Here is a 14209-nt window from a genome sequence, read left to right as displayed (position 1 = left end):
CCCCTATGTACAAGAATATAACTACTATAATACTGCTCCTATGTACAAGAATATAACTACTATAATACTGCTTCTATGTACAAGAATATAACTACTATAATACTGCTCCTATGTACAAGAATATAACTACTATAATACTGCTCCTATGTACAAGAATATAACTACTATAATACTGCCTCTTATGTACAGGAATATAACTACTATAATACTGCCTCCTATGTACAAGAATATAACTACTATAATACTGCCTCCTATGTACAAGAATATAACTACTATAATACTGCCTCCTATGTACAAGAATATAACTACTATAATACTGCTCCTATGTACAAGAATATAACTACTATAATACTGCCTCCTATGTACAAGAATATAACTACTGTAATACTGCTTCCTATGTACAAGAATATAACTACTATAATACTGCCTCCTATGTACAAGAATATAACTACTATAATACTGCCTCCTATGTACAAGAATATAACTACTATAATACTACTCCTATGTACAAGAATATAACTACTATAATACTGCCTCTTATGTACAGGAATATAACTACTATAATACTGCCTCCTATGTACAAGAATATAACTACTATAATACTGCCTCCTATGTACAAGAATATAACTACTATAATACTGCCTCCTATGTACAAGAATATAACTACTATAATACTGCTCCTATGTACAAGAATATAACTACTATAATACTGCCTCCTATGTACAAGAATATAACTACTGTAATACTGCTTCCTATGTACAAGAATATAACTACTATAATACTGCCTCCTATGTACAAGAATATAACTACTATAATACTGCCTCCTATGTACAAGAATATAACTACTATAATACTACTCCTATGTACAAGAATATAACTACTATAATACTACTCCTATGTACAAGAATATAACTACTATAATACTGCCTCCTATGTACAAGAATATAACTACTATAATACTGCTCCTATGTACAAGAATATAACTACTATAATACTGCCTCCTATGTACAGGAATATAACTACTATAATACTGCCTCCTATGTACAAGAATATAACTACTATAATACTGCTCCTATGTACAAGAATATAACTACTATAATAATGCTTCCTATATACAAGAATATAACTACTATAATACTGCTCCTATGTACAAGAATATAACTACTATAATACAGCCTCCTATGTACAAGAATATAACTGCTATAATACTACTCCTATGTACAAGAATATAACTACTATAATACTGCTCCTATGTACAAGAATATAACTACTCTAATACTGCTCCTATGTACAAGAATATAACTACTATAATACTGCTCCTATGTACAAGTATATAACTACTATAATACTGCCTCCTATGTACAAGAATATAAATTCTATAATACTGCCTCCTATGTACAAGAATATAACTACTATAATACTGCCCCCTATGTACAAGAATATAACTACTATAATACTGCCTCTATGTACAAGAATATAACTACTACTATATAATGCCTCCTGGGCGAAATATCTTAATATGAAAAAGAGCATTCAGCAGATAGGATTTCATTATTATTTAGGTAGTGTTCCTCACAATACTCTGTGCTGCTGTGGGCATACGCTGGGGCATTGGAAATCTGTAAAAGATAATGCAGCAAATTCCAGTAATAATGTATTCATTGACTCTCTCTGCAGCTCCCCAGCTGTTGCATGGCGTTCAGGCCGAGCTCTTTCATGATCGTTCCGGAAACTTGAAATTATTCTGTCGTTTTGCGGAAATTCACGCCGATTCCAGCATCACATGGATGAAGGACGCCAAGTTACTGGCGAGGCTGCACAGGAGGTGAGAGCCACGGACAGGACTCAGGATACGTAACCTTTCTTTTCAGTGAATTCTGTCTCTGGAAAAGCTGGGTGACCACCTATATAACTGATATCACTGCTCCAGCTTTCCTAGAATCCTGAATGGCAAATCTGTGTAGATCTTCAGGAATTCAGAAGCAAGGGATGCATGGCTACATTATTTATACCGCCATTCAGTTTCCTCAGAGGTTGTCATCCAGCTTTCAGGGACTCCTGAATGGTAACTAAGACTAGTTGCACACGATACATGCCATAGTCCCATAACTAGCTTCTAGGAAAGCTGGGTGAACTCCCTGTTGGAATTATAACTGCAGCAAAATGAAGTAAAATGAGTTTATTCTGGCATTTGATAATCCAGAAAGTCTGATAATCCAGAAAGTCTGATAATCTGGCAATTGATAATCCAGAAAATCTGATAATCCAGAAAGTCTGATAATCTGTCATATGATAATCCAGAAAGTCTGATAATCCAGAATGTCTGATAATCCGCCACAGTGATCCGTTGTGGAATTTTACAAGACCAGAATCCTGAATCCGAATTCCTTCCACTATCTCAGTTTTAACCTCCATCGCCCCCTGTATTGACACAGTGTACGAGTATTGACAGCTGCATGTGAACATGAGCCTCGGCCTCAAGGTGGGGGGGGGGGTGAGCATTTCTGAGACCACCCCGTCATCCGCTATACATAGGGAAACCTGTGCGTTCATCCCAGTCCTCAGTGATCTGTGCAAGGCCCTAGTCAGTTGAACTGCTGTCTTGTCGAAAACTGCAGATGTTACCATGTACCAGATGACAAACTCCTCCCTGCTACACCTCATATAAGATCTATTATATATATATATATGTGTTATGTAATGGTTTGTACAGTGTGATGTCTATTACAACCATTCGTTTCCTGCTCTCTTAGGTTGGTTGGGTGGACTACAGGACTTTGCAGTTCTGGTGGCAACCCCCCCCCCCCCTCCCCGCTAATCTGATATCGATGACCCATCCTGAGGATAGGTCATCAATATATACCTCTTTAAAGGGGATGTCCAAGGTTTTTTTATTGGTGACCTATCCTCAGTGTAGGTCCTCAATATCAGATCGATAGGGGTCCGACATCCGGCATCCGCGCCGATCAGCCGGTTGAAGAGAAGGCGCGCGCCAGCGCAGCCTTCCTTTCATTGTTTACCTGCTCGCCATCACAACAGCAGCGGTGAGCAGTGCAATCACGAGCCGTCCCATTCACTTCTATGGGGCGGCTCCTTCCTATACACTTGAATAGTAAGGAGCCGCCCCGTTGAAATGAATGGATGTCGGACTCCCGTCGGTCTGATGTCGGACAACCCCTTTAATACCTGGGGTGTTTTTTTCCATATAGCGCAGTGTTTCTTGGTGTTTTTTTTTTGCATGTTTTGTGTTTCTTATTTATAGGAAAGTATTTCGTGCGGGGCCGTGAAATGGAACTACGGATGCGGACAGCACACTGTGAGCTCTCTGCGTCCCCATTGAAATGAATGGGTCCGCAAGATTGCGGAACGTATGCGGATCCATTCATATGGTCGTCTGAATGAGCCCTTAAAGGGATTCTCCATGGTTTTTGAAGTGATGGCCTATCCTCAGGATAAGCCATCACTAGTTGATTGGCGTCACCTTGCCGATCAGCTGGTCTTTGTAGTTCTGTCGGCGGAAGTCAATAGGAGCAGCACTGTAGTAGCTACAATGTCGACGCCGCTTTGTAAACTCTGGTGCTACAAAGACCAGCTGATCGGCAGGGGTGCGGGGTGTCGGACCCCCACCAATCAACTAGTGATGGCTTATCCTGAGGATAGGCTATTATTTAAAAAAAACCTGGACAACCCCTTTAACTCCAGTGGACAACTTCTGAAAACAGCAGCTCCGACTCTAGAGGACAGACATAACCATATAGTAAACAGTAACTCCTGTTATGTAAAGGAGATAACTATAAGATCTTTGGGGGTCCTACTGCTGGTACCCCCACCAATGACGAGAACGGGTACCCCCTGAAATGAATGGAGCGGCCGGTCGGGCATGCACACGGCTGATCCATGTATTTCTATGAGGGGTCTGGAGATAGCTGAGCGCTGTTCAGGAACTTCCATAGAAGTGAATGGAGCCGCCGAGCACATCCTCTGAAATCAACTCTATGGGGTACAGGATCCCCTGTCCTTGTGATTGGTGGGGCTCCCAATGGTAGAGGATAACTGCCAGATCGGTGGAGGTCCTACCGCTAGAACCGCTATGGTGGTCCCGTACCCCCCAAAATGACCGTAGCATGTGAGCAGCCAATCCATTCATTTCTTTTGCACACCAGAATTAGTGTTGAGCGAATCCAAGTCCACGAAGTGTTCGATCCACATTTAAGGATAAATTTGATTCGCCACTAAGCCGAATTTCCCCGTGCTTCGTGGTAGCGAATCGATTTAACCTGAAATAGTGTAAAAAAAATAAATAAAATAATTCTTACCTCATCCGTTTGCTCGTGAAGGGCCGGCTGCCACCATCTTGCTTCAAGATCTCAGGCAGAATCCCGTACGTGGTGACGTAATGACGTCACCATGCCGGCCAGTGTGATGATGTCATCACAGGCCATGCAAGATTTGCGCCAGATTTTTAAGCCAGATGGCGGCGAGCAACTGGATCAGGTAAGTATGATTTGTTTATTTTTATTTGACGCTTTGTTATTTATATCAGAAGCCGCTATCCTATATGAATCTGAGGTGTACAATGACGGGGGGGAGGCGCTATCGCAGCTCCCTGTTATTGCACCCACTACTTACAAAGAAATGCGAACTTTTTTTCGTAAAATTCGGTGAAGCAGCCGAATCAAACTTTTCAATAATTCGCTCATCACTAAGCAGAATGATACATGAATGATACATTCTCCCTCAGTTTGCAACAATGTATCAATGCAGGTGCAAACTGAACCACCGCCTACATGTATGTCAGGAAACGCCTTTTAACCCTTGTTAGCTGGTCTCATTTAAAGGAATTGTCTATTTTTATCTAGCAAAACACAGAAGGACAGGAGCAGCAATATTTGGCTTTGAGTGATGGACCCCCCATGGGATAATTGACCCCCCCCACACTCACATGTTTACATTGACAGGCTATTATGGGAAGGAATGCAGAGGCAGGAGCTCAGGATCAGCTGGCAACATGCTTAATAGTCAGGGCTCTGCCCATCTTCTTCCATGGTGTGTACATCTGCCATGTGAATGACGACATGGAATAATCTGGCGGCCACGTATGGACTGCGTGGTGCTTAGTGGCCAAACTGCAGGGAGGGGGAGGAAGTGGATAATGCCAGACACATAGGGGACTTTTCCCAAAAACAGCTCCACTCTTAGCCGTGGCGGTGTCTGGTACTGCAGCTCACCCGATATACTGGACAGTGGCAATTTTTGTAGACTATTGGCCTCAGTTATGACCCTTAGGACAGGGCTACATGGCGATTTTGGCTGTGCAGCAGGAAGCCAGGTGACTGGAAATGCGTGCAGTTTATCTACAAGGTGCCAATATTTTATGGTGCAACTCGAGTGCAGACAGTAAAAAAATTGCAAGTGATTGACAGCCACACGTGACCCGTGGCCACCGAATCCAGCAGGTTGTAGTTGACTAGGGTCATGGTGTCTCCCTAGCCCAGGGATCAGCAAGTTTTGCCATTCTAGCTGTTCTGAAACTACAACTCCCAGAATGCGCATGCAAGAATAGTCAAGCAAATGTGCATGCTGAGAGTTGTAGTTTCATAACAGAAGGAATTCCAAAGATTGCTGACTGCTGCCCTAGGCTAATAAAAAGCAAAAACTGCAGTTAACACTATGACCAGCAGGTGGAGCTGCAACGTCTTCCTATTCATTCCTTAATGATCACTGTTAAATCTGTTAATGATTTGACAGTGATCATTTTTGTAAATACATTTTATTACCCAATTCCCACCCTTTTTGAGAAAATAAGTCCCCTCTTACCTGATTGTTGTCTTTCGTCTCCCCTGGTTACGGCCACCTCTCGCCTGTCGAATCCTGTGGCCGCGCTTGCGCAGAAGACTGAGGATTTTCGCGCAATGTCCTGAATGCGCATACCGCCGTGCATGCGCCATGATGACGTCTTCCTGGCCAGTATAGTACAGAGCCTCGAACGCTCACGCCGGCTCTGTACTATACAGGCAAGGAATAAGTCCCCATGGCGCATGCGCGGCGGCATGCGCATTCAGGACATTGCGCGAAAATCTTCAGTCTTCTGCGCAAGCGCGGCCACAGGATTCCCTTTAAGGAAACCTCCATAAATGTACGGCAGAACATGGCACCCGCTCACAAGTTGAATGGGCGCTGTAGCCACCAGGTGTTCCTGATCAGGGATAACATTGATCATGGCCATTTAACCCTTCAGATGCAATGGTCAGTTGTGAACACTGCATCTAAGCGGTGAAATCCCAGGAGACCTGAGCTCTCGGGGCCGAAACGGATCCCCTGCACCGAGATCGATGGAGAAGTTGATTTGCTACAGCAGCCTGGGGCCCTCTGGAGGATTTGAGGGAATCACAGGGAATCTCCCATAGACTGCAATGGCAAATCATTGCAGTCTATGGGAGGAGCAATCAGACGATCACATGTTAGAGTCTCCTAGGGGGACGTAATGTAAGTGTAAAAAGTTTTAAAAAATGTAAAAGAAAATATAAAAATTCAAATCACCCCCCCCCCCCCTTCAATATATTAAAAATAAAATCGACTTCGGATGAAACAATCGAAGTCGATTCGCATAATTCTTCGTTTGAATACTGTATGGAGTCAGCGCTCCGTACAGTATTAGAATGTAAAATTATTACTTCGCAAAGTCTCGCGAGACTTTGCAAAAAAACTTCATAAATCAATTTCTTCTGTTTTGTCCTTAAGGGGATAGCAATAAACTATGCAGAATGTAAACCATTCTAGGGCAGTATTCACATGTACCATGAGTTTTCTTTAGTGTTTGGACATATACAATCTTCATGCTTAAATGTATTATGAGAATGTATCAACTACTTAACTATAAAAACACCAGACAGTATGAAAAAAAAATGCCAAAGCCCGAGCTCGCTGCAATTTAAAAAACAAACAAAAAAAACAATATTTAACCAAAAACTCACATCAAGGACACAAAAGAGTCTTTGTCCTGTGCTTATTATAATTCTCAAAGACTTCCAGGTAACATCTGGAGCTGACATTTTTTGACAGCCTTAGGCCCCTTGCAGACTAGCGATACGGATTAGGTCCGGATGCGTTCAGTTAAAAATGCGCGATTTTGCAGGCAAGTTCATTCGGTTTTGCCTGCGATTGCGTTCAGTTGTTCAGTTTTTATTGCGCGGGTGAAATACGCATTGATGCGTTTTTTACGCGCGTGATAAAAAACTGAAGGTTTACAAACAACATCTCTTTGGCCTCTTTCACACGGGCGTTTCGGGAAAATGTGCGGGTGCGTTGCGGGAACACGCACGATTTTTCAGCGCGAGTGCAAAACATTGCAATGCGTTTTGCACTCGCGTGAGAAAAATCGCGCATGTTTGGTACCCAAACCCGAACTTCTTCCCTTATAGTTATAAGGGAAAATAATAGCATTCTGAATACAGAATGCATAGTAAAATAGGGCTGGAGGGGTTAAAAAATAAAATAAAAATTTAACTCACCTTAGTCCACTTGATCGCGCAGCCGGCATCTCCTTCTGTCTCCTTCTATGCTGATTGTAGGAACAAGACCTGTGGTGATGTCACTCCGGTCGTCACATGGTCAATCACATGATCCATCACCATGGTAAAAGATCATGTGATGGACCATGTGATGACCGGAGTGACGTCACCACAGGTCCTGTTCCTACAATCAGCATAGAAGGAGACAGACAATATGCCGGCTGCGCGATCAAGTGGACTAAGGTGAGTTAAATTTTTATTTTATTTTTTAACCCCTCCAGCCCTATTTTACTATGCATTCTGTATTCAGAATGCTATTATTTTCCCAACTAACCATGTTATAAGGGAAAATAATAATGATCAGGTCTCCATCCCGATCGTCTCCTAGCAACCGTGTGTGAAAATTGCACCGCATCCGCACTTGCTTGTGGATGCTTGCGATTTTCACGCAACCCCATTCACTTCTATGGGGCCTGCGTTGCGTGAAAAACGCAGAATATAGAACATGCTGCGATTTTCACGCAACGCACAAGTGATGCGTGAAAATCACCGCTCATGTGAACAGCCCCATAGAAATGAATGGGTCAGGATTCAGTGCGGGTGCAATGCGTTCAACTCACGCATCGCATCCGCGCGGAATACTCGCCCGTGTGAAAGGGGCCTTTCTGTGCAGGTGCAATGCGTGACGTGAACGCATAGCAGCCGCACTGAATCCTGACCCATTCATTTCAATGGGTCCGTGTACATGAGCGTTGTTTTTCACGCATCAGTTCAGCGTTGCGTGAAAAACGCAGCATGTTCTATATTCTGCATCTTTCACGCAGCCCTGGCCCCATAGAAGTGAATGGGGCTTCAGTAAAAAACCCATCGCATCCGGAAGCAAGTGTGTATACAATGCGTTTTTCACTGATGGTTGCTAAGAGATGTTGTTTGTAAACCTTCAGTTTTTTATCACGCGCGTGAAAAACGCATCAAATGCACCCGCGTGGAAAAAACTGAACAACTGAACGCAATCACAGACAAAACTGAGTGAACCTGCTTGCAAAATGGTGCGAGTTTCACTGAACGCATCCGGAGCCAATCCGCCACGCTCGTGTGAAAGAGGCCTTAGAAGCTGCGAAGCAGGGAGCGAGCTTCAGTAAAAAGGACACGCCCCCTGAGCTGTGATAGGGAGAGAACTTCAGTAAAAAGGACACGCCCCCTGAGCTGTGATAGGGAGACAGCTGCAGCAGAAAACACACACTGCCTGAGCTGTGATAGGGAGAGAACTGCAGCAGAAAGGACATGCCCCTGAGCTGTGATAGGGAGATAGCTGCAGCAGAAAAGACACACCCCTGAACAGTGATAGGGAGAGAACTGCAGCAGAAAGGACATGCCCCTGAGCTGTGATAGGGAGATAGCTGCAGCAGAAAAGACACACTGCCTGAGCTGTGATAGGGAGAGAACTGCAGCAGAAAGGACATGCCCCTGAGCTGTGATAGGGAGATAGCTGCAGCAGAAAAGACACACCCCTGAGCTGTGATAGGGAGAGAACTGCAGCAGAAAGGACATGCCCCTGAGCTGTGATAGGGAGATAGCTGCAGCAGAAAAGACACACCCCTGAACTGTGATAGGGAGAGAACTGCAGAAGAAAGGACATGCCCTAAGAGCTGCATAGCGGGAGAGCTACAGCAGAAAGTGCACACCTTCTGAGAAAAGACACGCCCCCCCTCCTGAGCTGCAATAGGAAGAGAGTTGAACACCTCCTGAGAAAGGACACGCCCCCTGAGCTGCCAGCCCCAAAAAAATCTAGCAGAGCAATTGCAGCAATTAATGGGGAGATCGCTGGGTCCATGTGAGGTACGGGGCTGGTTCTAGCTTTTTTAGAAGGCTCACCCCTTAAAATGCTGCCCCCAGTCTCTGAATGACCTCTGGAAGTAAAAATAGGCAGTGACCGATGGCATATTGTGGATGCCAGGCTGAGCTGCAAGTAGCAGTCATAGTTGGACTGACATACCAGGCCGCAGACACCAATAGCCTGGACTGTTAGCGGCAGCAGTGACTGTCACTGATCACGTCGCCTCGCGCGTTTCATCATTTGTCAGCAGTGGGCGTGGCCTATTAAAGATTATTTAACCACCTGTGATTGACAGATAAGCAGGATGCTGATGAAACCCAATAGTCAGGACTGAAGATGGCTTCACCATCTGCTGGGGGGGGGGGGGGGCCCCCAAGGACATCTGATGCAGCTAGGACTCCCATGTGTTTTATGTGCCGCACGAGGTCATAATAGGCAACGACAGCCTGACTATCACCGATAAATATATTTAAAGAGCTCCAGTATGGATCCAGCATTGGCTCACGAATAGAATGCCAGACAGACAGTGAAGACCGACACAGGCAGTGTAACATCAATGAAGAAGTGGAAGGATATAAGAATATAGACCAGGGATCAGCAGTCTTCAGCACTCCAGCTGTTGTGAAACTGCAACTCCCACCATGCGCACTTACTGGGCTCTCACAGACCTGAAAGCAGGATTCTGGGAGTTGTAGTTCCAGAACAGCTGGGGCTGCCTATCCCTGCTAGATAGATGAGGGATTTCATATGGAGACATATGGAATTTCTTTCTCCCATGTGGCATCACCTCCCTGTGATACCACCAGCACGTGTATGGTGGTATTATTTCAGCCCTGCTCTTCTGGAATATTATGGCATTATTTTCTTACTTTATTGCACTGTTATGTAGACACTATATGGCAGTATTATCATTGTATTATTTGAGAATTATGACACTATTATATGTTCACCGCATAACCCTATTATATAGATACTACTGTATATGGCAGTATAATGGCGGTACAGTATTATTTTTGCATATATCCTACCATGATATGTTCACTGTCCGACACCATTTTATATGGTAGGTGCTATGTGGCAGTATAAGCGATTTATGTGCGGATTTATGTGCGTTTCTACAGCATATCCGCACCAAAATCAGCAATTTCTAACAGCGGATTTTATTGCGACAATTTTGCGGAATTGGTGCGAAACCCATTCATTTCTATGGTGCCGCAAAAGTTGCAGACAGCACACAGCGTGCGGTGCGCATCCGTTGCTCCGTGCCGCGGCCGTGCAAAAAAAAAAAAATAGAACATGTCCTAGGCATTTTCTATGATAGCAGCGGCATGCGCAGTCTGCAAATTGCGGAACACACACGGACCGGTATTTGCGTTCACGTGAATGTAGCCTTAGATGCGGGTTTGCTGCAGATCTCACTCACCATTGGAAAAGGGTGAAATGCGCAGCTAAAACCGCCAACATAATTGACATGCAGGTCAATTTCGGCACAGAAAAAATACACAAAGTGTGCATGAGATTTGTGTCATCTGATACACTTTGCTGGTATTGCACTACGCTGCGGTTTTTCCACACAGGAATCCGTGCTTAAGGAAAACATGCTTATTCCGCAACGCGTTCAGGTGGCCTAATGATGGAATTATTTTAGCATACATATATGACACATATTAATTTACTATAGTACAGTACTATGTAGACGTTCACTGTATTAGGCGCTATAGAACAGTATTATGACGGTATTATTTGAACATTTGATGGCACTATTATATATTCCATGTATGACGTTACCATGTAAGTAGTATGCAGCAATATAATGGTGATACTGCTATGTTCACTGTATCATACTATTATGTAGGTGCTATAAGGCAGTATTATGATGGTATTCTTTGAGCATTGTATGTACGGCACTATTTTTGTTCACTGTATGATATAATTATGTACGTGCTACAGTATGGAGCAGTATTACGCTTCTATTCTTTGAGCATTGTATGGCATTATTTTATGTTCACTATATTATTATTATTATTATTATTATTTTGTGCTCATTGTATGAGGCTATTATGTAAGCACTATATGGCCGTATTAGTATATAGTGGTATTACTTGAGCATTATATGACACTATTTTCTATTCACTTTGAAACTATTATGTAGTTTGTATAAGGCAGTATTGTGGGTGTATTCTTTGTGCATTGTGTGGCACTGTTTTATGGTCACTGTATGACACTATTATGTATGTACTATATGGTAGTATAATAGTGATGGTATTTTGGCACAGTATGGCAGTATTATTAGGGCTCCTGCAGACCTGTTTGGCCGGACACCTCCACAGACCTGGACCACTTCATCTTCTGCTTCAGTAGAAGAACTGGTTTATGGGTTTGTGTCATTTCCATGTACTTTGGTAACGTACCGCAGCCGTGTTCTGTTCCGCCATATATCTGTTTGTAGTGATAAATGGCTACTATTATCACATGCTTGCTGACAACACAAGACCCAGAGTTTTAATTTCATGGTGACGGTGAAATAAATAGATTTATATGCATCACGTAAACCACTGATTAATTTGGCAATATGCCAACTACTGTAGCCCAGGCACGGATTTAGCAGAGCTGAGTTTGTCAAATGTAGCGGACCTGAGTTTGTTTCAAATCCCCCTTACTTGCTGCCATAGATCAAGCACAAGTGGAGCCACAGATAGGGCAAAGAAGATGTTAAGGTTAAGGTGATGGGGGGGGATTCATACACTGCATGGGGACCTTAGAACATAACTTCCCCTCTCATGGCTCTAGCACCCAGGTTCTGATTCTCTGCACACAGGTACACACACTGGAGCAGTATTCCCTGCCCTTCCTGTCCAGTCTGCATCTCCTTCCCTGGCTGGCCTGACCAAGAATCTGCTGCCCTCTGCTGGAGTTAGATGTTACAGCAGCATCTCTGTGTGTTGCTACTCTCGGTTTCTATACTACAGATATAGTAAACCTGCAATCTCAACCAAGAAATGATGACCTACTTAGCTCTGCTACATCTAAACCAGGCAAGCTCAACCTGCGGCCCTCCAGCTGTTGTAAAACTACAACTCCCACAATGCCCTGCTGTAGGCTGCTAGCTGTAGGCTGTTCGGGCATGCTGGGAGTTGTAGTTTTGCAACAGCTGGAGGGCCGCAGGTTGAGCATCCCTGATCTAAACCTTCAGAAAATAAGTGAATTTTCCACCAATTCTAGTTATAAATTGTTATTCTTTATATAAAGTGCATTACAGAACATCCTCTCTCATTCCAGCTCTAAAGACGATTCTCCGGTATCTCTCGCCATAGTGCAGGTCAGTAAGAAAGACCAAGGACTATATAACTGCACCCTGAAGAACGCCCATGGGAAAGTGTCCACCGAGTTCCACCTGACGGCTGAAGGTAATTGTCTATTTCATCCGCGACCTGAGTCCCCTCTAGTTGCTGTGAAACTACAACACCCATCATGTAGGTCAATGGGTTTTCCAGGAGTACAATATTGAAGATCACCAATATCATATCGGTGGGGGTCCGACTCTCGGCACTCCTGTGAGTATATAAGGCACAGCGCCATACATTGTATAGTGGCTAGGCTTGGTATTGCAGCTTAGCCCCATTCTATTCACTTGAATGAGACTGAGCAGCACATAGGCCATGTGACCGATGAACATGATGTTCTAGGAAGGGGCTGCAGCGCTCACCAGAGCACCATGGCCTCTTCAAATAGCAAATAGGGGGGGTGCCAGGAGTCGGACCCCCATCGATCAGATATTGATGACCTATTCTGAGGACATGAAGTCAATATTCTACTTCTGGAAAACCCCTTTAACCACAGGATGCTGGCTACTCTGCAAGGTGTCCAACATCTACACTTTGATACCCCACAGACAAGCTCTAGTCAATGATGAATCCTTATTTTGTCTTTGCAGTGTTGGACCGTCTGGCACACAGTGAAGACGTAGAAGGTAAAACAATAGAGATTCTGTAGTTATAGTTATTAACCCCTACCTTTTACCCCCCCCCCCCCCACACCAAATCTTACAGGAGGTAGGGGGATAACAATGGAGTTCTCTGGAGCCTGGGTGACCCTGTGACTAAACGGCAGCTCCATAGGTACTAAAAATGGCGGCTGTAACTTAGATTGTTCCTGGACAAGAGGAAAAAGGGGTCAGGAGCATAACTTGATGGGAATATAGAGAAGAGTTCACATGATGGTCCAGTGGCATAAAGGGCTGTCCTTGGTGGCCCAATGGCTTGCTACGGGCCTACAGGATGTCTCAAGGGAAACTACACGGGAATGCCGGGCATATGGAGACACACCCTGAGGAGGCTATCAGACGAGGTATCTAAAACTCATCCATCTTCTGGTCGCAAAAACACAGCCATTTTTTTATTTTTATTTTTAAAACAGATCACACATGTATGGTCTCTGTCAGGGCAGGTTCTAGGTGAAATGGGGTCCTGGGGTGAAAAACAATAAGGCCCCCCCCCCCCCCCCACATGACACTGGCTGACTTTAACATCCCCCCCCCATCACTACAGAAATACAGCACCCCATACCTCTTATGTCCAGTGACGTCTTCTTTGATGTAGATGTTCTCTGTCCTCGTCTTCTCCTTTCAGACCTTCAGATCAGACGACCATTTTGACGCCATTTTCCGTCTCTGCAGTTTGGCAACAAAAAAAAATGAATCTTAGTTTACTACTTTTCCATCATCCTCCCATCTTCTGGACAAATCATCCTACTACCCCCAATACTGTGCCGCTGTGCTCCCCAATACTATACTGCAGAAACAGATAAACCCTCTGATAATACTAGTACCACACAGAGCCCCCCATATAAAATACCCCTTCTT

General features: G+C 44.0%; 1 protein-coding gene across 1 annotated transcript in view; it reads left to right on the top strand.

Moving 5' to 3' along the window:
- ALPK2 (alpha kinase 2) overlaps positions 1–14209 on the top strand; it is a 151407-nt gene that overhangs the window by 93098 nt on the left and 44100 nt on the right. The window contains exons 4-6 of the mRNA XM_040421072.1: positions 1678–1825; positions 12628–12755; positions 13283–13318. Coding sequence (XP_040277006.1) covers positions 1678–1825; positions 12628–12755; positions 13283–13318 — 312 coding nt within the window. The remainder of the gene's footprint in view (positions 1–1677; positions 1826–12627; positions 12756–13282; positions 13319–14209) is intronic.

The sequence above is a fragment of the Bufo bufo genome, chromosome 2, assembly GCF_905171765.1.
Source record: "Bufo bufo chromosome 2, aBufBuf1.1, whole genome shotgun sequence".
NCBI lineage: Eukaryota > Metazoa > Chordata > Amphibia > Anura > Bufonidae > Bufo > Bufo bufo.
Note: the sequence above shows the minus strand (reverse complement) of the source record. Positions and strands in the feature narration are given on the sequence as shown.